At 34.9% G+C, this 26,873-nt stretch overlaps 1 protein-coding gene across 1 annotated transcript in view; it reads right to left on the reverse strand.

The window, feature by feature from the left end:
• The window catches only part of SEMA3C (semaphorin 3C), a gene marked incomplete at its 3' end in the record, with an annotated part of 182,254 nt that overhangs the window by 80,905 nt on the left and 74,476 nt on the right, over positions 1 to 26,873 (reverse strand). The window contains exons 2-4 of the mRNA XM_082846102.1: positions 9,818 to 9,978; positions 8,497 to 8,559; positions 1,034 to 1,153 (exon numbers count right to left, since the gene is read on the reverse strand). Coding sequence (XP_082702228.1) covers positions 1,034 to 1,153; positions 8,497 to 8,559; positions 9,818 to 9,978 — 344 coding nt within the window. The remainder of the gene's footprint in view (positions 1 to 1,033; positions 1,154 to 8,496; positions 8,560 to 9,817; positions 9,979 to 26,873) is intronic.

Raw genomic sequence — 26,873 nt, forward strand, 5'->3', positions numbered from 1 at the left:
GGCTTTTTATTCACTGAAAGATAGATGCATGTAAATTACATCTGAAAAAAATTTAATAATAAAAGACTATAGAGGAAATCATTGTTCAATTATGTTAGTACTAAAGTGGATGAATCCTTGTTAAAGAAAAATAAACTTAATTAAGTATATCAGTAGCAATATTTAATCTTTTTTTACAATTCTAACCTCTAAAATTGAATTAAGATATTATTTAAGGACTGGAATTTCTAGATTTAAGTTACATAACGAAACAAAAGCAAGTTAATTTGAAAGAATTCAGTTTTAAAATACTTGTATTAAGTAAAGCAACATGTTTCATTAAAAGAATAAGGAAAACTCTTTTGATCTAATGCGTAGTTTCCTTAGTCAATAATTGTGAACTGAGATAAACAGTCTTAAATATCACAGGTGAAGTTCAACCAGCCTTATATTTGACTATACAATTAGCTATGTATTTAGTCTTTAGTAAATGCTTTTGTTCACAGAACCCCAAATCATTTTAACCAATGTAAAAATAAAGCTATAATAGCCTAGTGTAGACCAATGTTGGTCTAAAATGGAAGTATGATTTATTAACTATATAAAGTTCTTTTCAGCTAAGGCACTTGTCATCCTGCTTTATACATCTCTTACAGGTGTCTACCTCATAAAAATTTACCAAATTTGAAATGTAATAAATAAGAAATTACTTAAAATAGATTTGAGAAAGTGAGTTTATACTATAATATTTCTATAATTTGGAGCACATATTATCAATACCTTATGCTCTGAATAATTATGAAATTATACCATTCTCCTTCCTTTATCTTCTGCAGCTTTTCCATTCAGAAACATATATATTTAATTGAAGGCAAAAGGCTACACTTGAAGTAACCTGGCAGACAGGAACCAAATGTAATATATTTTGTGTTTAAAGGGCTTGAAACTTTTTTTATGGCCATTAATGATATTTCCAAGTTTTTACTGTTAAATACAGTTGTAAGAAATCTTTGACACTAACATCAAACTAAGAATGAAAAATTGTTGCACTTACCTCTGATCTCCTCCCTCTGTTCAAGTAAGTACAGACTGGGCTGAAAGCACCACTCCCACAAACATACAAATGCGTGCGGTTGAAAGCCTGAATTACACGGACAAAGTTCCCGCAGCCATGCTAAAACAACAGGTAAATGAGCGGTTAGTAACCGAATGACTTTTATAGCTATTTCTAAGTATTACTGTGATACTTTGTTATACATTTTCCTTTCTGCCCTAACTTTTTAATTATTGTTAGGAGATAACAAGAGAACATGGTGCATTTTAGGAGGAAGGTAGTTTACCAGATAATGAGTAAAATGATATGTCTCTCCTATTTCAGTATTTATATACTGGGCACCTTTTTATGTTCTGAAACTTTATGAGCTTACTCCTTATCTGAGAAAGTTTAGAAATTGAAAGGTACACCAAATTGTTTTTTCAAATTTTCCTCAAAACATTACACATACACACACGCACCCTCACATATTATATACACATGTTTTGAATGAACTTGTGTTTATAGAAGGTCCATATTATCATTAGTTACAGTTGCAAACACTATTGGTCTTCATAACTGGTGAATAAAGCAAACCTTAAACAAAATGCCAGCATTGTTGCTTTCTATGAAAAATAATGGAATCCTGATCTCTCTGCTCTTGATACACTAAAATACTCTCCTGTCCCCCAAAACTCCTTTCTCACCTGTTCCCAATCCAACCATTGGAAAGGCTGTCATTTATTCACTCAATGAAATGCAAAATATGGTAATTATAAGTTGACTATGACTTTGCAGAAATACATAAACATGGTCAGCACCAAATGCAGATCTCTGTGACTGAATTAACCATTGCATGTTCTACACTTGCAGGGTCACTATCCTTTGCTGACTACACATTAATCAAGCCTGAGGTTGAATGTAGTTCCCTTCACAAAGTCATTGATCTAGCAAAGAACATTATTAAAAATAATGTTAGAAATTAGAGACAAAAGTTTTTATAAAGAAATATGTCAAAATCTAACAGGGGTTTCCCCATGGGTGGTCATACAGTGTATATTTTTTTCTCTTCTAGGTACCATGTATTTTACTAAATTATTATAATGTACATTTATTGTTTATATTATTAGAAAAGTAAAAAAAAACTTTTCTAAAATAGAAATTTAAAGTCAATATTATTTTATATTTTCTCATCATTTTTCCCTTTTATACTCATTGTTACTTGCCAGCAAATATATGTTTATTTTCATATGTAGTAACTGTATACACATGTTTCTATTATGGATTTATATTATCAAATCATCAATCACCAACTCTGCTGTTAAATAAATTTATCCTTACAGACCAGCCTATATACTTTATTTTTATTTTAAGACATTAAGGATTTTTGTTAAATATATAGTGTCACTATATCTTGACACCTGTTTATACAGGTACCTGGAAATTGACTACATAACTGCAGATGAAATGTGTTTCTCTGGAGAAAAAAGCATAGATGAAGTACAGTATATACATAGTATGTCTATGTTAAGGGTATCTGTGAGCAATGACACTTGTGTTTATTGTTTTCACATCCAAGTCCAGTCATTCTGGGATTCTGCATATAACATTTTCCCGTAAAACACAAATTCGATCCAATTCTATTAATAATAGGTTCTGTCTTTACATTTCAATACAGGTTATACTTGTTTCATGTATATGGTTATATCAACATATTTGTTATATATATGATTATTATGGCTAATATTTTTGAGAATTTATTATGTGCTAGACATTAGAATAATCATTTTATATACTTAACCCCTTTTACTTCCCAGGAAGTTTGATTTTTTACATTTATGGATCACATTTATTGAGCAAACTATATGTACTTAGGCACTTTATATTCATTCAGTTTTTTCAACTCAACCCCTTTCAGAAAACAAAAGCTTAGATCTTGTTTAGCTAACTTGCCGGAGGTCATGTAGCTAGAAACAGGTAAAGCAGATTTTCAAACACAGACGTGTTTTACATTGAATCTTGTACTTTTAACCACTTTATAATTTGTCATTGGGTAGGAATTCCATAGTTGTTAGAGGGAAGTTTTTATAACAATTATTAATATTTACAGAGCTCTTAATCCTTTGATGTTAGTTGTTTTTAATCCTCACAGCAATGTTCCAATTAAAGTATTCATTCCCATTTTAGTGATGAGGAAATTGAGTCCTCAAAAATGTTAAATGAAGTGCTCTAGGTTTAATAAATAACTCTGGGTCTTGAATCATGGCTACCCTCCACCATGAAGACTAATTCCCACACTATCTGATGATGCTTTACTGTGCTCCTCCAAAGCCTCCCCAAAGAGAAAAACATGAAAGGAAAAATAAATCAATTGCTTTAATTATTGAAAATCATTTTCTAGGTCCCTTCCATTTCCATTGTGCTTAGTTTCTGTCCACATTATTTCTGTCCTAGACCACTGCAGTTGTGTCAATTCCATCCAGAAAATATTTATTTACTGAACTCATTCTGTGAAAGCACTGTATATGGTGCTAGCAATACTGAAATGAATAGATTCAATTCCTGTTTTCAGAGAAAGGGGAGTATAATACATCAGGCTGTAGTAGATGCTATAATAGGGTTATATTTTTCAAAGTGTGCTATAGAAAGAAAGAGGAAATGAGTAATACTGAAGTGGGTGTAATTGTTTGAGAGTGGATGTCATTTGAGCTGGAACTTGCAGAATAAGCTAGAGATTCTGACAGGCAAAAGCATAAGAAAGGAACATTCCAACAGAAAACACAGCATGAACAGAAAAACTGGAGGCATAATAGTGCAGGATTTAGCTGGGGAATAGTGCCTAGAGAGGACAGAGGATTATTGTGTGATGAAACCAGAGAGGCAATTAGAACTGGACTATCATCATGCCATAGCATGATGGGCAGCAGAAAGTGAATTTAAGTATACAGATCTCAGAGCCAGACGACCTGGGTTCAAACTCTGGCTTTATCTTTTACTAGTTATTTGAACTTGAGATATTTACTTAGCCTCTCTGTGCTTCAATCTTTTTATCTGTAAATGGTGATGATAATATTTGTTGTAAGCAGTATACTACTGAAGCACTTGGAACAGTGTCTGGCACATAATAAATATACCCAGTGTTAGGTATTAGATTCTTTCATATATATTTTCAGTTCCAATTGTCAGTACAAACCCTGTGTAATGGACAGGGAATTTGTCCTGCATAGAGATTAGTACAGGTCCTGACCACAGTAGACACCCATAAAAGGCTTGCGGAATGAGACATCAGTGAAATTCAGTACCATGGATGCTTTCTTTTTATTGCTTAATTCTCTTTCAAAACTATTTCAAAGTACAATGCTAAATGAAAAATCAAGCTGCTAACATTATGCAGAATGTAATACCATTTTATGTATATACATATACATGTCATATACTAAAATGCTGGAAGAATATACCCCCAATTTTTAAGTTATTATGTTTGGGTAGCGTAATTAATTTTATTTACTTAACAATGTGTGCTTACTATGTGCTATGTACTGTTCTAAGCTCTCTGCAAATATTAATTCACTAATCCTCTTAATAACCCAATAAGGTAGGTTTTATGAGTAGCCCATTACACATTTAAGAAAAATGAGGCACAGAGAGGTTAAGTCTCCAGGATCAGAGAGCTAATAAGAGATTGTTTTCTGTTGCTCTCTGCATGCTTTTCTAGGTCTTCAAAAATTTCTGTGTTAACAGGTATTATTTATATAATTTTAAAATAGATGTTTTAAAATAATATATCCTGGAGCTCAGATTAATAGGGCTTTAAAAATATTGACTCTTCATGGTCCATACTATGCAATGGAAAAAAAAATACCTCTTAATTTTTTTCTTCTTGGCCTATACTTCTTGGTCTGGGGAATATATCAAGGTATTTTGATAAATGTATTCCTAAAGAAAATATGTTTTCAAATAGTTTAGGATCCTCTGGTCACAGAAACAGGGAAATTGATATTCTACAATTAATAAATCAAGTTTGACATTGTGTGTATGTAATGCATATAGGTCTAAATATATGTAACCATGCTTAATTTTTCAATGATCTCATACAGTACTTACTTAGAACATTCATTATGCTCTATCTCATTGGATATCTTTGACAGCACGTGTTATTGTTTAAGCTCAATTTATTTAGCATATGAATAAAATATTAATATTCAGAAATAAATAGAGCATGTAGGAATGTGAATAAATAGGGGCAAAAAGGGAAATTGGGAGGTAAGTTATACTCTCTTAGCTGAGGCAGACAATAAGCTATATTCCCACCATGATAATTTACTTTCCTGATAAACATTAGTTTATTATATAGTATTATGATACACATTACCTGGGATCAAATTTTAAATTATATTGAATTATTTTCTAATAATTGAGTATTATTTTTATAACTTTAATTAAAGTTTGATATAAGTAAAAAATCTAAAGGAATAAGAGATGTTTGATTCTATGGTTTTTTTTCAATTGTTATAGAAATATAAAATTTGTCACTAGTTTATGCTTTTCTTAGTAGAAGATTAATATAATATTTAAAAGTAAAAAAATTAATTTAACCAAAATATACCTTTAAAAATTGTGCATAATGAATTTATTATAAACTTATTAATCTAAAGGTATTAATAACTCAATATCCATTGTGTCCTACCCCCAACCTGAGAAAAGTACTTGGAATAGATTCCCATGCTTACTGCTTCCAACTCCATTTTTCCAGATCTTGTTGAAATTTCATGAAGTGCCTAGATACAGATCTGGGCACTGGATCCAATCACTAAAAATGCAGTGAAATAAGTTCTAGAGTGTTTCAGGTGAACGCACAGGGAGGGGCAGCTAGCCCAGTCCTGGGTAGCAAGAAAGGACTCTCCAGAGAGGTGACATCTGCACTGTTATTTGAAAGGATGAGTAGATGATTCCCAGGTTAAAAAGATGGGAAGATAATTCAACAAGAAGAGAATCACATGTAGCCTGTACCAAAGGCTGAAAGAGAGAAAGGATACAACTTATTTGAATTTCAGTATTATTGAACTAGAATAAGGGGACAAGTTAACATAAGACCTAGCATAGTTGCCACCAAATCTATCAAACCTTTCCTAAATATCCCAGGTGCAGTGAATTTTTTCTTTGTCTTTGTGTGTATTCTCAGCATTTATCATATTCTCCCCGGAGAAGTGGCATGTTTTATCAACTAAGAGCAAAAAGATCTAGAGCCATATGTGCCTGAGTCGGACGGAGGCCTCCCACTTGCAGGCAGCGCAGCTTTGGGTAAGTTCTTTACTCTCTTAGTGATTCAGTTTATCTATCTTAAAAATGTGGATGAAGACAATAATGTCCATCTTGCAGCATCGTCATGAGGATTAAAACAAAACACTTAGAATAGCACCTGGCCCATTCCATTAAGTGTTGGCTAGTATTACTTGGTAATTATTGTATATATGTCTCATCATCCCCAGTGTATTGTGAAGACTCTTAAAGGTAGGAACTCCACCTTATCTACCTCTGGTTCCTTCACTTCAATTAACTGATTTGTACAAATTAAAATATTCTGTTCCTGCATTTAAAAAATGAAATATTAAGTAATTAGATGATATTTATTCCAAAAGAGCTAAGAGATTCTTAAATATTTAGTTTCATTGAGAAGTGTAATTAAAATGTTGTTCTATAGAACTTCTATTTAGCATCATTTTTCTGCCATTGGTATCCTGCTTAAAGGACACTTGTTTGTAAGTACCTCACATGCCTTAAGCGAGATGAATTTGTCAACATTCTCTTCTCTTGCATAGACAGAGCATATATTTGAAACTTACTTTGATTATTATTTCCCAGGACCCAACAGCGCTGGCTGTACTACAACAGAGCCCACTACCAGTTACCTCTGACTGGCCATGTGGCAGAATATAAAGATATCCATGAATGATATTACAGCATGACAAAACTATGTGAAAACATAAGCATGTATTGAAGATTTTATCTAATGACGTTTAATTATAATAAAGCAAATAACAGAGCATTTCTACTTTGCCAAAGGGAGAAAGAAATCAAATGACTTGGCTAAGACTCTTCAGAAAATCAACAACAATTTTTGGAAAGAGAATGGGCAAAGGTATCTAAATCCTATGTATTCTGCCTGTGGCAGTTTATGTGAATGGGACACAGAAATTTTTTAAACAAAGAACAATTAAATCCAGTAATTACAACCACAGGATATAATCGTGGCAAAAGGTGAGACATGATCACATAACCATCAATGGGAAAAATCTCTACATTAGAGGATGAAAGAAAGTAGTTTAATTCATGCAAAATTATCGAAATCATAGCTTCAGGGGACCAAAAAAAAAGTGCCTTTTCCACTACATTATACTTCATTCTGCTATTGGTTCCCTAGAAGGCAATTGTAATGCACTCTTTTGAATGTTTCTTTCACATCTTTTCTGGATTTTTTTCCTTTTTGATTGTGGTCCAACAGATCCTGTGGGTAGCAAATATACTACTGTGAGCTCCTTTTGCCCATTTAAAATTTTCTCTTATAAGGTGAATTATGAAACTAAAACAATGAAACCCTGAGCTGAGTCACTCCTGGTCAGCACTCTTGCCAAAACACCCTCTGGTGAGACCCGGAGATCTGCACTCCAGAGTCTGCTGTGGTCCTGCCTTAAGCCAGGCTTTTTCAGAACTTTGTACCTGGACTGCTAAGAATCAATAAAATATAAAAATTTCATTTCCACACTTCTTCTTCCACAAGGAAGAAGTTTGAGACAAGAAGGTGAAATGACATCTAAGTTTCATTATAAACGTTAAATGACTTGTGCACATTAAAGAGCTGTTCCATGTATTTTTTATAATATTCAAGAATAATTTAATGTGTCAGTTTCAGAAAGTCATTTGTAGAAATCAATGTATATTTATTCCTTGATTCTTTATATGGAATACATTTTGTAAAAGTATTGCACACTGAACATTTACTGATATTTGTATCTGCCTTGATTTTTATTTCTGTGGTTATTTTTAATTAACAAAGATAACAGCCATTACTGGTGATTTATGCTTCTGGAATGTGCTGGCTAACCACTACCCTTTTGACGAGAATCTTTCTTTGGAAAAGCCCACATGGTATCTGGGAGCTACTCCAGACACTTGAATTATCATTATTTCAGCAGCCTGCTGAGAATTCTGCAGGTTGGATCCACTTTGAACAGGGGTTATTACTGAAATCCATCATGAAAAGTGTCAGGGTTCAATAATGAAAGCAAAGCAGGAAATTTTTACCCAGTCAGGAATTCCTAAGTTACAGTGTTTAAGAGTTCCAATCACTTTGCATTTACATTTCTTACTATGTGTCCAGCCGAGGATTCAAAACACCAATACCCTTTGTCTCATTCTTGGATGCACTCAAAGTACATGAATTCAAAGACCAAATATTTAAGTTTTGGATTTTTTTAAGCACTCACTGTGGGATCTTTGCCAGCCATTTTGCACTCTTCAACTTTGATTGCAGATGCTGGCCAGAAAACCTGCTCAGAAAGGAAAATAAAGGTTGCATAATCTCACTTGTATATATGACAGCTCAGTACTCTTCATTTACTTTATGCTAACAGATTTCTTTAAGTTAATTCTATATTTATATTTCAAATTTCTTCTTTCATTTTATGAACTCAAGTTAATAAAGATTTTATTACTTTATTCTAGGAATTATGTTTTTGTTTCTTCCATGAATTTTTCCTTCAATAATTCTTTCTATAATATGTGCTCATTTACTAGTGGTTCAATTTTAAAATAAGGAAATTATTGATGTGCACCATATAATGTATATTTCCCTCCCTCTGATTTATAGTACACTTTTCACAACTGCTTATATCACAATGAATTTATGTTTATACTGCTATCTTGGGGATTTTTTGGTAAACTACACAGCTAGGCTGGTAAATTTACTGCAAACTAGGTACTTCAACAGCTAAAATAACCTGGATAAAGATTCTCTCTCTGACATACTGTGCTAGCATGCTAAGTCATTGCAGCCTTGGGTCAGGTCTGATGGAGATGATTTTTTTTTCAATCCTGTAGCTTTTTTCAGTCTGTAGCTCATTGTTAAAATAATAAATTCAGATGTGTTCTTGCTGTAATAAATTTATAATTAATTTACTTTTATTTCTTTACTTTAATGAAGCTCAATTTATTTCCTTGCTGTGACATAGAATGATAAATATAGTTAACCCTTGAACAACTCAGAGGCTAGGGACACTGACCCTATATTCCAGTTCCACATCCAAAGATTCAACCAACCATGTATCATGTAGTACTGTAGTATTTACAACCAAAAAGAATCTGCATATAAGTGGAGCCATGCAGTTCAAATCCCTGTTGTATAGGCCACATGTTTTCAAAGAACACTGCATTTAATAATTGTGTTCTTTTCAAGGCCTTCTTGGTTTATGTACAGATGACAAGGTACACTGTCCTTTAATCTGACCATTTTTCATGCTATACTCCATGCTTCTCCTTTTCCCTTTCGATGTATGTATACACGGGAAGTATTTTCTCACTTAGCTTCAAGTTTTAGATGGCTAAAAACTATGAAACTAGACATGGAGAAATGAATTGATTATATTTTCAGTCCTTGAAATAAGTAGTAATTTCCAACTATTTATTGATATATGACCTGTATTTTCTATTGTTCTAATGAAGTACATAATATTTTCATTGTATTTGAAACTTTTAAAGAAAAAGACACCTAGGAATTTAGCATTGGCCTCATGAAAATGATAAACTTACACTCAAAGGTTCTTGACTTATGTTGTTAATATTCAAGGAAAGAATGTGATCTTTGCTGCCCACATATATCCGGTCCTGATCTTCATCCATTAATAATATCCTGTAGTCTAAAGGGTGGTGAGATAGGCTGAAGTATTCAGAGGTCTTGGTTTCTCGAAGCTCTGAAATAGTGAATAGCACAAGTGAAAATTGAGTATCTTGATTCCATTATTTTAATGAAAATTATCTTATGGAAATATTTACCAAAAAAGTCAAAATACATTTTCCTCCTACAATAAATTAATTTTAAAACAGTTATATTAGTGGATATTTTTATTTATTTCCTCTATGCTGAATTAAAACATAAATAAATCCATAAATGCAATGTTAAAGTTTATAGTAGTACTACTTGATTACAAAATTATTCACATTTTGCTAGGACGTCAACTCAGTTGTTTACTGTTTGTCATCAGCTCAAAGCTTGTTAAAATAAATCACCCAAAAAAATATAGCAAGTGATTAGATTGAACAAAAAACAAAAGCAATGATGGTACGAATGTCTTCCTAGACTCTCTTAATATTTTATTGTTGGACTTCAATACGTTCATCATTTTAGGGTTGTTGTTTCCTACCCTGAATATTTACCTTACTTCCTCAACATAATTCTAACTAGCTTAATAAATTTTTCTATAAATTACTTGGATTGTGTTCAGGAAAAAAGTTAGCCTCTGCTAGACCAGAGGTTGTTGCTGAAGTAGGAAAAAAAATCCAAGAGCTCAGAACATGAGAGAGAATATAAAATGCAACAAATGTCACTCAAAGGTTGGAGAAGACACATTCTCCTTTGATTTTGCCTAAAATCCAGGGTGTTTAATAAAGCTTGCTTTTCATCCAATGGAGGAGATTCATGGCTGCATAATTTTCCTGTAAAACATCATTTGTAGGGTGCTGGTTGGGTGCAGAATAGATATTCAACAAATACCTCATGAATAAATAACTCTCCAGTGAAATACACAGATTAAAGAAGTAAAATATGACTGAGTTTGTGGCATCTGGGGCGCAGCCACTGGAGTCTGAATGCTGGCTCTACCATTTCATTTATATATGTACTTGGCCAGTGCCTTTATCCCTCTAGACTCCAGTGTCTTCATCTTTAAAGTCAGGATAATAATAGTCCCTACATCATAGGGGTATTGTGAGGTTTAAATTGTTAATATACATCAAGAGCTTAAAAGAGTACCTGTCTCACAGTGACATGGGTTACATGGGTTACCTATTATTATGACTTGGGACAAGACTTCAAGCTTCAGCCAGACAAGTAAGAAGAACAATTCTTTACACAGGGAGAAAATATGGAAGACTAAATTGTTTGATTTATATGTATTAATATATTTAATATTTCTTTTTGTCACATGTAGAATCTACTCAAATTATTTGAGCAGGACAGTAAAATAATAAATCATATTTAAGAATAATAATTTGGTGTGCAGGATAATTTTGGGGCATGTGAGACTGGAAAACTAAGAGATGCTCTTCCAGATATGATGATGATAAAGACCTGATTTGCCAGAAATAGAAAGGAAGAGAGGAGTTGACGTGAGGGTCACTTAAAGGATTTGGAATGATTTTATATGAAGTTGGTCTTTGGGTAAAAGGAAGAGGTAATTATCTTCCAAAGATGTAAACTGAGAACAGGATAAATGAACATGGCCTTTACTAATTTTGAGAGATTCAAAAAGGAAATTTCTTTGGTAAAGAGATTACTTGAGTGTTGATAGCTTAAATTCAAGTAAAAGTGGAAATGTCCCACAAGTATGTAAAATTAGATAACTAATTTGTCATTAAAAATATCAAATCTGCAGGGAGAGATTTCCAGTTCTTCTCATGGATGATATGAAGCTCAGAGAGTAGACAGCTCTGAGGAAGCTCTGAGGAAGAGTAAGTCTAAAGTGAAAAGCAAAACACAGAGATGCATTGATCATTAGATCCAAAAAGAGTATCTCTGTAATTGAAACTCAAAGTGAGGCATGATGTACAGGTAGCAGTGGAGAGAGTACAGAATTGGAGTCAGACAGTTCTGAGTTGAAATCCCAGTTTCATCACTTACTAATCTGTTAGTTTAAGAAAACTACCTTGTTTCTCCCGGGTTTCGATTTTCTCATCTATAAATTGGTTATGTTAATACATAGTTCAAAGGATGTTCCACCAGCACACAGTAGAAGATCAGTGTGCTCCTTTTGGCAGGAGAGATTACTGACCCTCTGTCTAACAGATATTTTCTTTCTCTTTCCTGTTGGCAGGGAACCATATGCCAACCATAGTGGATCCCCCAGCAAGAGAGTGACTAAAAATATGACCATGTGACTAGTTCTGGCCGATGAGATTTAGAGGGAAGTCTTCTGCAAGGTTACTAGAAAAGGTTTCTTGGGTCTTAAAAATGGCACAAAAAAGAGGTGATTTCTTTTTCTGCCTCTGGACATTGGTAAGTGAGCATATAATACTTTCAGCAGTTGCTGCTACCAAAAAGATTGCTATCTGAGAATGGCAAGCAGAAATTTAGGAAAAATGCTGAGTTCTATAAGAAATCATTCAATGTCTACACTAACCCTACAAGTGCTCTACTACAGGATTACTTCTGTTATATATGATTTTTAAAAAAAAATCCTTGCTTTTTTTAAGGCACCTTGAATTGAGGTTTTCATTTCCTGTTGTTTAAACCCTTACTAACTGATCATATCTGATAATATCTCTCCAGTGTTCACAGCCCCAACACCTTCTCACTCTTTCTACCATGGTTTGTTTAGTCTGGCTATTTAAAAAAAAAAAATTTTTTTTTTTTTTGCCTTCTCTTCCCAATGTCTATTGAAATAAAACCAAGAGTGTGAACTGGGCTGGGAAAACAGTCTCAACTAAATTTTACTTGCAAGTAGCAAACAACGGCAGTTCTCCTCTTTACCTATTTCGTTAGAAAATAATCAATTTCTTGCATTAATTCAAATACCAGAGGGAGCAATAACTGCATTAACTTAAGACCTTTCTGGTCCAAGGATTTTATCTCTTTTTCTGGGCCATAAAGCTATCTTCAAATTTAATTACCTATAGCTCATTGACAGCTGACAGCTGTTAACCAAGGAAGATTTACTTTAGAAGTGCCTCTGTTAGAAGCCTAGAAGCTAAGGCTATTTTTTTTAAATGCTATTTAAATTGCTGGTAGTTAGCCATAGCTGAACTCTGGGGCTTGGGAAAAACAAAAAAATCAAAATGAACCTTTTTTTTTCTTAAGGAATAAAGAGATGAGTTCAAAGCATCCAGGATTTTTATCTATAAAGAGAATGACTGAATAATCCATCCATTTTTGGTTTAACGCAGATCCAACTTAAATCAATGAATGATTCAATAATTTGGCTACAGTTAGAGAAAATGACTGATTTAATGATTTGGCTACAGTGACAGAAGGAACTCACAATTATTGGTCTCTCATCTAAACAAGTCACAGAATGGCACTGTCCTACATTTCTTTACATCTTAATAATTATGTCATTCTTTTCACAGCATTGGAGGTACAGCTAGTTGAGCTGTTTCTCCGGACATGCTCAACTGACTGAGAAGGAACTTTGAGAGTATGCAGTATTAGAAAATGCAGCGGCCCCACAAAGGGCAGTGTAGGTCTCTAAATCCTTGGGAAAATCTCCTGGGAAACAGTATTAAAAAAAATACTACATGCTTCTATCCTGAAATCCACATTATTGTAGCGTTCTAGGGTGGAAAATTACTGTAATGTCTTCCATGGCAGTGTTCCCTGAGGGAAAATTTGTAGCATGATATGCTTACCTGAAATTCATGTATTGACATGGGCTTACCTTTGTATGGAAACTATTGTGAGCCTTGAGAATTTAACCAGGGCTGGGAGAAAAATAAGCTCCCCCCAAATATAAACCCTCGCAATATAAGCTTCTGGGACCACTTGAATATAGTCAACACACTGCTATAGCAATTACAACATAGTTTAATATACAGAATATATTGTCTGTAATTAACACTCTATCCCTAACCATATTAAGAATTAACCTTTGTTCTCTGTTAGTGATCTTAAGATTTCTGAGGTGACTAAGTCAGTGAGAACTTATTAATGTGCTCGAAAATGTGATCTTGGTGGAGGAAGGTGGAGAGTCTAGAATTCTCTTTTATGAATAATATATATCTGTTAAACTACTGATTAGGGAACACATTCCCTCAGAATACTATATTATCTTTGGCCTTTTATAAGTTTCAAAAACAAGCAAAAGATTACTTGATTGAAAATCAATCCCCAGGGGTCTCTTTATGAGAAGCATATGCAATGGTGGCTTATTAATTATATTTAAAGTTCATGATGTGCTATTAATTAATTAAATTTTTTTTTGGCATTACTTCAATATTTTATTTTTAGGGACCACAAGATGAGTTAAGAAGTTCTGGAAAATATTGGAGAGGCAGGATCCCTATCACAAAGGCTTTGAGTACCAACATAAGAGGCTTCTACTTTGTTCTAGAGACATTTGCGAGCCTTGGGAAGCTACAAAGCAGGAAAGCAACAAGGTCATCTTCTGCCATCAGACACTATTTATTAAATAGCAAAATTAATGAAGACCAAGTGTCTACCACACCTGAAGACTGTCCCACCCCCAGGGCCCCTGCTGTGAAGGTTGTCACAGAGAGAGAAAGCATGGTTTGGAAATCAAGGGATGTTAATGTCATGGGCCCTGTCACAGAGCAGCTACTCAGAATAGATGTGTGGAAGGAGTGCAGGAATAACCAAGTGAGTGAGTGTGCCCCAGAGGCTGTGGAGAAAAGGGAACCCTCTTGCACTGTTGGTGCCAATGTAAATTGATACAGCCACTATGGAGAACAGTATGGAGGTTCCTTAAAAAAACTAAAAATAGAACTACTATATGACCCAGGAATCCCACTACTGGGCTTTTACCCTGAGAAAACCATAATTCAAAAGGACACATGTACCCCGATATGCTATTAATTTATATATTCAATACATCTTTATTAAGCCCTTATCAAGGCAGGCTAGACATCTGCTCACAAAACAGGACACTAATATGAACATACCAGGACCCTATGACAATTCCAAATCTTGACTTACATTCTGTTATTTTGTTTGGCTAAGCCCACCATGACAGTTTCCTCACCATAAACCTCAGCTCTCCCTCTGGCAGAATGCACACCTACAGATTTTAAAGTAAATCCTTAGCATGTCTTTTACTTTGGAGACATTGCTACTGACAGGATAATTTCCTCTCCTGAATGTCTTATCTCAGAAGAATTTTAAGTAGAGTGGGCTTAAATGACCCATCCTCTCCCTGAGGCTCACTATCTTGAAAGTGGCTTAGAAACTGAACTTCACCTATCCCTTTAGGACAAACAGGCAGATAAAGATAAGACCAGTGAAACTTCAGCAGGCTGACACTGCAGTTCCTAATTCCTAAGGCAAAGAGACACCAGAAGGAATGTAGTAAAAGCACATTTGCTCAAAAATAATAGACCCAAATAGCTACCACTTGTGGGTCTAACAGCAGGAGTAACTGTTCTAGGTGCTTAAAACACCTGTTTAATTTGCATTTAAAACCTCTTTGTTAGGCTTTAATATCATTCCTGTTCCACATTTAAGGAAACTAAAATTCAGTTCATTTGAGCAATCTAACCAAGATCACATAGGAAAGAAAAGAAGAGGCTAGAGCCAGGATTCAAAGCAAGGTGGGTTCCTTAATCTGTGAACTCTATCAGACACCCTTTTGTTTTTCAAATAAGATGGACAATTTAAACACTTATTTATTGGGTTTTTACTATGTTCTTGACCTGCCCATGAGTCTGTGCAGTGCCAAATATAGTATAAGAAATGCCTCAGTCTCAAATTTCTTCTATGCCAATTTGAGGAGCAGGGGGTGAGGTAGGGTGGGGAGAGGAGAACATACTCCAAACAACTTGAGAATAATCAAATTCTCAGTGATGGTCTTCTCATTAAATCATCAGATCAAGTCCAAGAAAAGGTGCATGAGAGTGAGATCAGAGAGTCAGATATAGCTTCATGTAAGAGGTAAATGGTTCCACATTTTCTATGTTTTTGATGGATGGGCATGATTGGCTAAATGGAAGCAAACTGCCAAATGGATGAAAGAAAGAAAAAGGAAAACAGTTCTATTCAGTGAGTCTGGCCAGGGAAGGACAACAGTGAATACAGAATGTATCTCCCAGGCACTGCATCAGAGGGCAAATTAACCAATATATAAGAGCTTTTAAAGATGATTCTCATCCTGGCTTGCCACAAACAGCCCAGCTTTGGGCTGTTTTACCAGTGTAATTATCAATAGTGCCCCCTTTACACTCTCAAAAGATTCATGGTTTAAATGATTATTCTAATTTTAAGCTTTCTCTTCCTGTCTTGAATGATTTTCCATTACTTTTAGAACAAAATCCAAAATTCTTAACATGGCCTTTGAGGCCTGCTATAATCTGGCTCAAGATTACCTCACTAGAAAATCTCAATCATCACTATTTGGATATTTTGTTTGTGTTCTCACCCTTCTGACCTTTTCACATCTTCAAACTTGCCTTCCTCCTTTCTGCCTTAGGGTCTTTGTACATTTTATTCCTCTTGCTGAGAGGACTTTTCCTACCTTTTTCTAACTCCTACTCATAACTCAAGCAGTAATTTCGATGTAATTTAAATTGGACTCCTTCATAAAGGCTTTGTTGATCAGGTCTCTTGATGTCAGGTCTCAGATCTGCTGAGATTTGCTCGATTTCCCTTTGAATTTCCTCTTCTCTTAAAGGCTGCCTGAAAGATCATTTGAAATGGTTTAAAATGCCATGGATTGGGGGGTGGGGGACTATACTGTATGGCTTGCTAAGGCCCACACTGTTTTCTGTAGAGTTTTGCATCTGAAACTGCCTCAAAATATGAGACAAAGTTCTTTGTTCATTCACACTCTCTCCCTTTATTCTGTTATATTGAGTTTTATGATCTTTTAATTTTAATGAATTAAAAATTATGAGCATGGATCCACCAGAGGGCAGAGAGCAGAAACAAGAAGAACTACAATTCTGCAGCGTGTGGAAGGAAAACCACACTCACAGAAAGATAGACAAAATGAAAAGGCAGAGGACTTTGTACCAGATGAAGGAACAAGATAAAACCCCAGAAAAACAACTAAATGTAGTGGAGATAGGCAACCTTGCAGGAAAAGAATTCAGAATAATGATAGTGAAGATGATCCAGGACCTCAGAAAAAGATGGAGGAAAAGATTGAGAAGATGCAAGAAATGTTTAACAAAGACCTAGAAGAATTAAAGAACAAACAGAGGTGAACAATACAAGAACTGAAATGAAAAATACACTAGAAGGAATCAATAGCTGGGTAACTGAGGCAGAAGAACGGATAACTGACCAGGAAGACAGAATGGTGGAAATCACTGCCACAGGACGGAATAAAGAAAAAGGAATGAAAAGAAATGAAGACAGCCAAGGAGACCTCTGGGACAACATTAAATGCAACAACATTCACTTTATAGTGGTCCCAGAAGGAGAAGAGAGAGAGAAATGACCTGAGAAAATATTTGAAGAGATTATAGTTGCAAACTTCCCTAACATGGGAAGGGAAGTAGCTACCCAAGTCCAGGAAGAACAGAGAGTGCCAGGCAGCATAATCCGAAGGAGAAACACACCGAGACACACAGTAATCAAACTGACAAAAATTAATGACAAAGAAAAATTATTGAACGCAGCAAGGGAAAAATGACAAATAACATACAAAGGAACTCCCATAAGGTTAACAGCTGATTTCTCAGCAGAAACTCTACAAGCCGGAAGGGAGTGGCACGATACATTTGAAGTGATGAAAGGGAAGAACCTACAACCAGGATTACTCTACCTGGCAAGGATCTCATTCAGGTTTGATGGAGAAATCAAAAGTTTACAGACAAGCAAAAGCTAAGAGAATTCAGCACCACCAAACCAGTTCTACAACAAATGCTAAAGGAACTTCTCTAAGTGGGAAACAAAAGAGGAGAAAAGGACCTACAAAAACAAACCCATATCAATTAAGAAAATGGTAATAGGAACATACATATCAATAATTACCTTAAACGTGAAGGGATTAAAGGCTCCTACCAAAAGACACAGTCTCACTGAATGGATACAAAAACAAGACCCATATATATGCTGTCTGGAAGAGACCCACATCAGACCTAGGGACACATATAGACTGAAAGTGAGGGGAAGGAAAAAGATATTCCATGCAAATGAAATCAAAAGAAAGCTGGAGTAGCAATACTCATATCGGATAAAATAGACTTTAAAATAAAGAATGTTACAAGAGACAAGGAAGGACACTACATAATGATCAAGGGCTCAACCCAAGAAGAAGATATAACAATTAAAAATATATATATACCCAACGTAGGAGCACCTCAATACAACTGCTAACAGCTATAAAAGAGGAAATCGACAGACACCTCAATTACACCAATGGACAGATCATTCAGACAGAAAACTAATAAGGAAACACAAGCTTTAAATGACACAATAGACGAGATAGATTTAATTGATGTTTATAGGACATTCCATCCAAAAACAGCAGATTACACTTTCTTCTCAAGCACACATGGAACATTCTCCAGGATAGATCACATCTTGGGACACAAATCAAGCCTCGGTAAATTTAAGAAAACTGAAATTATATCAAGCATCTCTTCCGACCACAACACTATAAGATTACAAATCAATTACAGGGAAAAAAAAACATAAAAAACACAAACACATGGAGGTTAAACAATACGTTACTAAACAACAAAGAGATCACTGAAGAAATCAAAGAGGAAATCAAAAAATACCTGGAGACAAATGACAATGAAAACATGATGATCCAAAATGTATGGGATGAAGCAAAAGCAGTTCTAAGAGGGAAGTTTATAGCAATACAAGCCTTTATAGCAATACAAGCCTATCTCAAGAAACAAGAGAAATCTCAAATAAACAGTCTAACCTTACACCTAAAGGAACGAGAGAAAGAAGAACAAACAAAACCCAAAGTTAGTAGAAGGAAAGAAATCATAAAGATCAGAGCAGAAATAAATGAAGTAGAACCAAAGAAAACAATGGCAAAGATCAATAAAACTAAAAGCTGTTTCTCTGAGAAGATAAACAAAATTGATAAACCTTTAGCCAGACTCATCAAGAAAAACAGGGAGAGGACTCAAATCAATAAAATTAGAAACGAAAAAGGAGAAGTTACAATGGACACCACAGAAATACAAAGCATCATAAGAGAGTACTACAAGCAACTCTATGCCAATAAAATGGACAACCTGGAAGAAATGGACAAATTCTTAGAAAGGTATAACCTTCCAAGACTGAACCAGGAAGAAATAGAAAATATGAACAGACCAATCACAAGTAATGAAATTGAAACTGTGATTAAAAATCTTCCAAAACACAAATGTCCAGGACGGGATGGCTTCACAGGTGAATTTTATCAAACATTTAGAGAAGAGCTAACACCCATCCTTCTCACACTCTTCCAAAAAATTGCAGAGGAAGGAACACTCTCAAACTCATTCTATGAGGCCACCATCACCCTGATACCAAAATCAGACAAAGATACTACAAAAAAAGAAAATTACAGACCAATATCACTGATGAATATAGAGGCAAAAATCCTCAACAAAATACTAGCAAACAGAATCCAACAACACGCTAAAAAGATCATACACCATGATCAAATGGGATTTATCCCAGGGAGGCAAGGATTCTTCAATATATGCAAATCAATCAATGTGATAAACCATGTAAACAAACTGAAGAATAAAAACCATATGATCATCTCCATAAATGCAGAAAAAGCTTTTGACAAAATTCAACACCCAGTTATGATAAAAACTCTTTAGAAAGTGGGCATAGAGGGAACCTACCTCAGCATAATAAAGACCATATATGACAAACCCACAGCAAACATCATTCTCAATGGTGAAAAACTGAAAGCATTTCCTCTAAGATCAGGAACAACACAAAGATGTCCACTCCCACCACTATTATTCAACATAGTTTTGGAAGTCCTAGCCACGGCAATCAGAGAAGAAGAAGAAATAAAAGGAATACAAATTGTAAAAGAAGTAAAACTGTCACTGTTTGCAGATGACACGATACTATAATTAGAGAATCCTAAAGATGCCACCAGAAAACTACTAGAGCTAATCAATGAATTTGGTAAAGTTGCAGGATACAAAATTAATGCACAGAAATCTCTTGCATTCCTATACACTAACAATGGAAGATCAGAAAGAGAAATTAAGGAAACTCTTCCATTCACCATTGCAACAAAAAGAATAAAATACCTAGGAATAAACCTAACTAAGGAGGTAAAAGATCTGTACTCAGAAAACTATAAGACACTGATGAAAGAAATTAAAGATGACACAAACAGATTGAGAGACATACCATGTTCTTGGATTAGAAGAATCAATATTGTGAAAATGACTATACTAACCAAAGCAACCTACAGATTCAATGCAATCCCTATCAAATTACCAATGGCATTTTTTACAGAATTAGAACAAAAATCTTAAAATGTGTATGGAGATACAGAAGACCCCAAATAGCCATAGAAGTCTTGAGGGAAAAAAAACTGAGCTGGAGGAATCAGACTCCCTGACTTCAGACTATACTACAAAGCTACAGTAATCAAGACAATATGGTACTGGCACAAAAACAGAAATATAGATCAATGGAACAGGATAGAAAGCCCAGAGATAAACCCACACACCTATGGTCAACTAAAACATGACAAAGGAGGCAAGGATATAAAACGGAGAAAAGGCAGTCTCTTCAATAAGTGGTGCTGGGAAAACTGGATAGCTACATGTAAAAGAATGAAATTAGAACACTCCCTCACACCATACACAAAAATAAACTCAAAATGGATTCAAGACCTAAATATAAGACCGGACACTATAAAACTCTTAGAGGAAAACATAGGAAGAACACTCTTTGACATAAATCACAGCAAGATCTTTTTTGATCCACCTCCTAGAGTAATGGAAATAAAAACAAAAATAAACAAATGGGACCTAAAGAAACTTAAAAGCTTTTGCAAAGCAAAGGAAACCATAAACAAGATGAAAAGACAACCCTCAGAATGGGAAAAAACATTTGCAAATGCATCAAACAGACAAAGGATTAATCTCCAAAATATATAAACAGGTCATGTAGCTCAGTATTAAAAAAACAAACAACTCAATCAAAAAATGGGCAGAAGACCTAGACATTTCTCCAAAGAAGACATACAGATGGCCAAGAACCACATGAAAAGCTGCTGAACATCACTAATTATTAGAGAAATGCATATCAAAACTACAGTGAGGTATCACCTCACAGCAGTTAGAATGGGCATCATCAGAAAATCTACAAACAACAAATGCTGGAGAGGGTGTGGAGAAAAGGGAACCCTCTTGCACTGTTGGTGGGAATGTAAATTGATACAGCCACTATGGAGAACAGTATGGAGGTTCCTTAGAAAGCTAAAAATAGAATTACCATATGACCCAGCAATCCCACTACTGGGAAACCATAATTCAAAAAGACACATGCACCTCAATGTTCATTGTAGCACTATTTACAATAGCCTGGTCATGGAAGCAACCTAAAAGCCTATTGACAGATGAATGGATAAAGATGTGGTACATATATACAATGGAATATTACTCAGCCATAAAAAGGAACGAAAGTGGCTCATTTGTAGAGACATGGATGGATCTAGAGACTGTCATACAGAGTGAAGTAAGTCAGAAAGAGAAAAACAAATATCATATATTAACGCATATATGTGGAATCTAGACAAATCGTACAGACGAACTGGTTTGCAGGGGAGAAATAGAGACACAGATGTAGAGAACAAACGTATGGACACCAGTGGGGGAAAGTGGTGGCAGGGTTGGTGGTGGTGGGATGAATTGGGAGATTGGGATTGACATATATACACTAATATGTATAAAATAGATAACTAGTAAGAACCTGCTGTATATAAAATAAATAAAATTCAAAAAATAAATTATGAGCATGAACCAATAAAGTGAGAAAAAAATGTTATCCAATTTTTTAAATTAAGGTTTTCATGATAATAATTTATTACTATTAAAAGGTAAGGTGTATGGGGAGAAAGGCCCAGTTTTGGAATGAGCCAACTGTGGCTGAAGTTCTTGCTTCATTATTTGTTGATACAGGGTTTCGTTTGCCCCCATTCACCCAATCACTCCCCCCCTTCTATTTCCCCCCACCTTAAGTCTTACATCTACAAAATAAAAGGAGGAATGAGATTATTTATTAACCAGAATGATCTCCAATGTTCCCTGCAGCAATAAAAATGTCCATGAAAATAATTCCTTTTTAACTGTTTATAAGTTTTATCTACTATTGTAAAATATCTGTAAAGCTAATGTAATCCTTCATATTACTATAAAAATGATAAGAAGAAAGGGCCTCTCTAAAAATCTATCTTAGCAATATGTAATACACAGTAATACAACTGGGTCCTTTCTGGAAAAGAAGCTAAGCCAAAAACCAAGGCTTTTTTTCTCCCTACCTAAAGCATATTCCATCTGTGTTGTGTGATTCAATCAACCAGAGAATTATAAATTCTGACTTCCCTTCCTCTAAGCTTACTTGGGAGACATGAAAGCTGGCTTCAAAGATGTTAGATGCCAGGAATTCCCTGGTGGTCCAGTGGTAGGACTCCGTTCTTCCACTGCAGGGGACATGGGTTCCATCCCTGGTGAGGGAACTAAGATCCTGCATGCCATGAGGCACGGCCAAAAACCAAACAAAACGCAATCAAAACCAAAAGTGAATCACTCTGCTGTATACCTGAAATTAACACAACATTGTAAACCAACTATACTTCAATAAAATTCAATTAAAAAGAATAAAAATTAAAAAAAATTCTAAAAAAAAAAAGATGTTAGATTCCAATCTTTGGCTCCATGTATGTGGCAAATGGTGGCTGGAGTCTATCTCAGAATATGGAGAATATACAGTTAGGGGATAGCTAAGATGTCTTGAGAGTCTTTAAATTAGAAGGAAGTAACTTCTGGAAAGTAGAACCAAATCTGAACCTATTGCTAAGCTGTAGAGGATAGCATGGATGAGCTGAGCTGTCATTACCATTGACATTCCTACTGTCAGGAAGACTGCAGCTTCAGAGTGTCCACTTAAGATGTAAACAAGGGAGATAAACTTGTGGAGGAGGAAACACTTCATCTGACACCTCCTTTCTAGAGCTCTTGACACTTCTGGAAAAGCTGCTTTGGGGCAAGTTATTCAAAAACAGTGGGTCCAAGGTAAGAACAGTAGGTAAGGAGACAATACCTCAGACTCAGCTGCTTGCAGTGGGGAGAGGTGAAGAGCTCACATGTTGTATCACGCCAGCAAAATCCCAGGGCAGAGACAATACAATAGACCCCACTCCCCCACTCTAATCCGCAATGTGAACCATTCCCCACACAAACCATCATATGGAAAGATTCTTATAGTAGCATTTAACACTTGTCTATCACAACATTTATACTATTTATTGATTTTCTATGCTTTCAATAAAACTTTCTTTGGATACCCTGTGGCCCTCCAGTGGGAACTTCTAGTTAGCAAACTTGATTAGAGCAAGAGTAGTAGGAGTTTCCTTGTGCTGAGTGAGGTCTCTTGTCCCATCTCACCCCCATAAAGTTCTCTGACCCTTCATGCCAGTTCCCTATGATATAAAGCTTACATTTTAAAAAAATACAGCAGGCTCTTCACAAAATTAAAATATTCTTTGAGGTATATATTTATTCAATCATTCAATAGATAGTAAATGAGCCAGAGGCCAGTTAAAAGATGAAAATTCTTGGTGTTTCCCTTCAAAATGGATAGTCATCGATGGAGGTACACAAACAATTGCAGTACAAGAAGATGACTCAGGAAATTAAGGGGACATTGAGGAAGGAAGATTAAGTCTTTCTGGAAATAACAAGAAAATCTTAAAAAGAAGGAAGCACTTGACGTTATTTCTTCATTCAACAAATCTTAGTTGAGCCACTCTATTCAATTAATACACAGAAATAAATGCACAAAGTATGGTAAAAGACAAGATAAGTGCTTAAAGCAAGGGCAGCTGCTTTACATCAGGGGTCAGAAAAAGCTTCTGTGAGTGTCATATAAGCTGTGACCTGAAGGATAAACATGACTTAATAAAGAGATAAGCATTTTCCAGGGAGAAAAAAGAGCTTGTGTTGAAACACTGAGACGAAAGATTCAAATATGTTTAGAAGTTTTTAGAGTTGATAAGAAAGAGGATTTGGGTGGGCAGAATCAGGGAATCAACCAACACGCAAAAATGCAAACTTCTCGGTTGTCACACAAGTAACCTGTAAAGATGCAAATTCCTAGTATATCAAACCAAAGTGCTTGAATTTTTTCAAAGTTGCTTGGGGCACCAGTGAAAAAATCTGAGAAAGCACATTACATGATAACTTGCAAGTTTTACAAAGACTATTCTACTATTAAAGTGTTTTCAAGAGTGAGATTATTTTATGACACAATATTAAGTGAATAAAGTAGAATAAAACATTTTGTATAACTAAACTATAAGATGCCTGCATAGATGCATGGACAGAAGTCTTGGAAAAAATGCAACTTATTAACATTCTTCTTCATGATGTGTTAAATTAGAAATAAGAAACCGATAATACTGATGGCTCAATTCAACATTCTGTCAGTTTAAAGAACTGTAATTACTCTTTAATCAAGAATCAGGCTGTGCAAACTTTCTCTACAGACCTCTATGATTTAAATATATTCTCATACCAGAATCTGGTTGCACTACATATAACAAAATGTTGAACTAGACAAGGAAAGAAATACCAATTATCACTAACTGGAAAACAGCTATATATTGCCAAAATTTTTCTATCTCTAGATTCTTTCAGAATGATGGAAGACCACCCACAACTTCCAGTAAAACAGAGTATTTGGAAATTAACAATCCAGCTCCTCCCACTACCAAAATTCTTGAACTTTGCTTTCACTTGATGCATCTTTAAACCCATTTTCATTTGCACACAGGAAAAAAATACAATAAACTGTATACCACAAAATCTCAAATCTAAAGAACCAGACTTTATGAAAAAAGAAATACAGAGATGTTTTCCTAAAGAGACAGCTATTTTATCTAAACATTATTTAATTCAACATGACTCACTGTTTAGCCAAGTTACTGCTTTTGGCTTCAAAACAAAGAAACACATTTGGGAAAATGTAGAGGACAGTGGAGACATGTTCATTTCACTTTAAACACATTCATCAGTCATTCAATGCAGAAGCTCCCTTTTCTCTTTTTTTCTTGTTTCTCTCTCCCCTAACACCGTCTAAAATACAAGGTCAGTGACTGCAGTGCTCAGCTGCTGGAGAGGAGATTTTTAAACAGTCCTTGGGAGTGTGCCTCTACATAGTAATAGAGCTACCCTTTGATTCTTTTCAAGAGAAGCACAAAGGATCCAACCATGTTTCCTGCAGCTTTGAAAAGCCCAAGACTCATCGTATATACAATGGCTTTTCAATGTATATGTAAGAGGTTTCTCTTTACTTCATCCTAGATTGGGAAACCATTTGTTTCCAAATTTAACGTGATCCCATTTTGAGAAGGAGTAGATGCAGCCTCACTCAATTTTTCAAACTAGAAGATCAGTGTTGTACTTTTCTGCTTTTGCTCTGGGACATAATATTTATCATTCCTTCAGGCACTTCAAGGAGAATAGCAGAATATGGACTCAAAGCTTATTTATTTTACAAAATGCTGTTGCTTCCATCAGGTAAGAATTAGCCAAGGCTGTCACTTTAATTTTCAGGGTACAAGTAAAATCTTTTGGTGGAAATAAGGCACACTTAAACAAGGAAGTGACAAGCTATTAAAAACCAAAAGTTTGACCTGAGTATTAACAGCTCACGGTCGCCTATTTAATGTGGAGGGAAGTTTCATTCTACTGACTTATAGCCATTTTTATCCCTGAATCTCAAAAAGCAAAACACATTTTATTAGGCAAAATGACAGGTGTAGATAGTTGGAATGATGTTATTTGAGGGATTTCACATTACACAATTCAAGTGACTTAGCAAGACAGTCAAACAAGCCACTTTACGCTCTAAAACTAGAAGAGTGGATAAACAGGTTTTAGTTAGGCATTTGCCTTTGGTTTATCTCATCAAAGACATACAAGTTGTACTTCCCTAATTTTAAAACTGTGCAACCTTAATTACTCATAAATAATGAACGTACAAACAACCAAGATTGTCTTTTAACATCCAAGTGGAAAATTAATTCAAGTTAGTACAATTCAAGTCTCAAAATAGTTTTAACCTAAGATATACAGATAATTAACATAAAACTCTGTTTTTTCTTTACCAATGCATTTTTCTGGAATAAAGAGTGGTGTTTCGAAACAGAGACATCTATACTCAAATTTTGGCACTGCATCTAACTACATGGCTTTAGGTAAGTAACTTAAATTATTAGTGCCTGAGTGTCCCCACCTGAATGATGGAATAAGAATACCTATCTCAGGGGACAATTGTGCTAACAGAAAGAGAAAATAGGTGTAAAGCACCTGGAGCATAATAGCTATCACTCATAGCTGTTAGTTTCTGTGCTAAGACTGGAGTTTCAATTTTAAACAGGGTATTTGTGCACTCTCATAGCTTTGGGGCATTACTCTGCAGTTATTTTCTGAGTTAATCCTACTAAATAAAGTTTGTTGAATTAACATCTAATTTGTATTGAAGTGCAATCTGTGCACCAATAAAATGTTATAATGTTTCAAAATTCTAGCAAAAACAGTTCTCAGATTCCAACACAAAAGTAAATGATTTTTGTAGAATACAATTTTTCTTGATCTTTTTCCAGTCTGCCTTTCTTAACTTACCACTCACGCTACCTACTATCTATTGAGAACATACAAAGTACCCAATTTACTAAGAAAAGTTTACACTGTTTCACTTAGTCCTCACAAC

The sequence above is a fragment of the Leucopleurus acutus genome (assembly GCF_964270905.1).
Source record: "Leucopleurus acutus genome assembly, chromosome: 9".
NCBI lineage: Eukaryota > Metazoa > Chordata > Mammalia > Artiodactyla > Delphinidae > Leucopleurus > Leucopleurus acutus.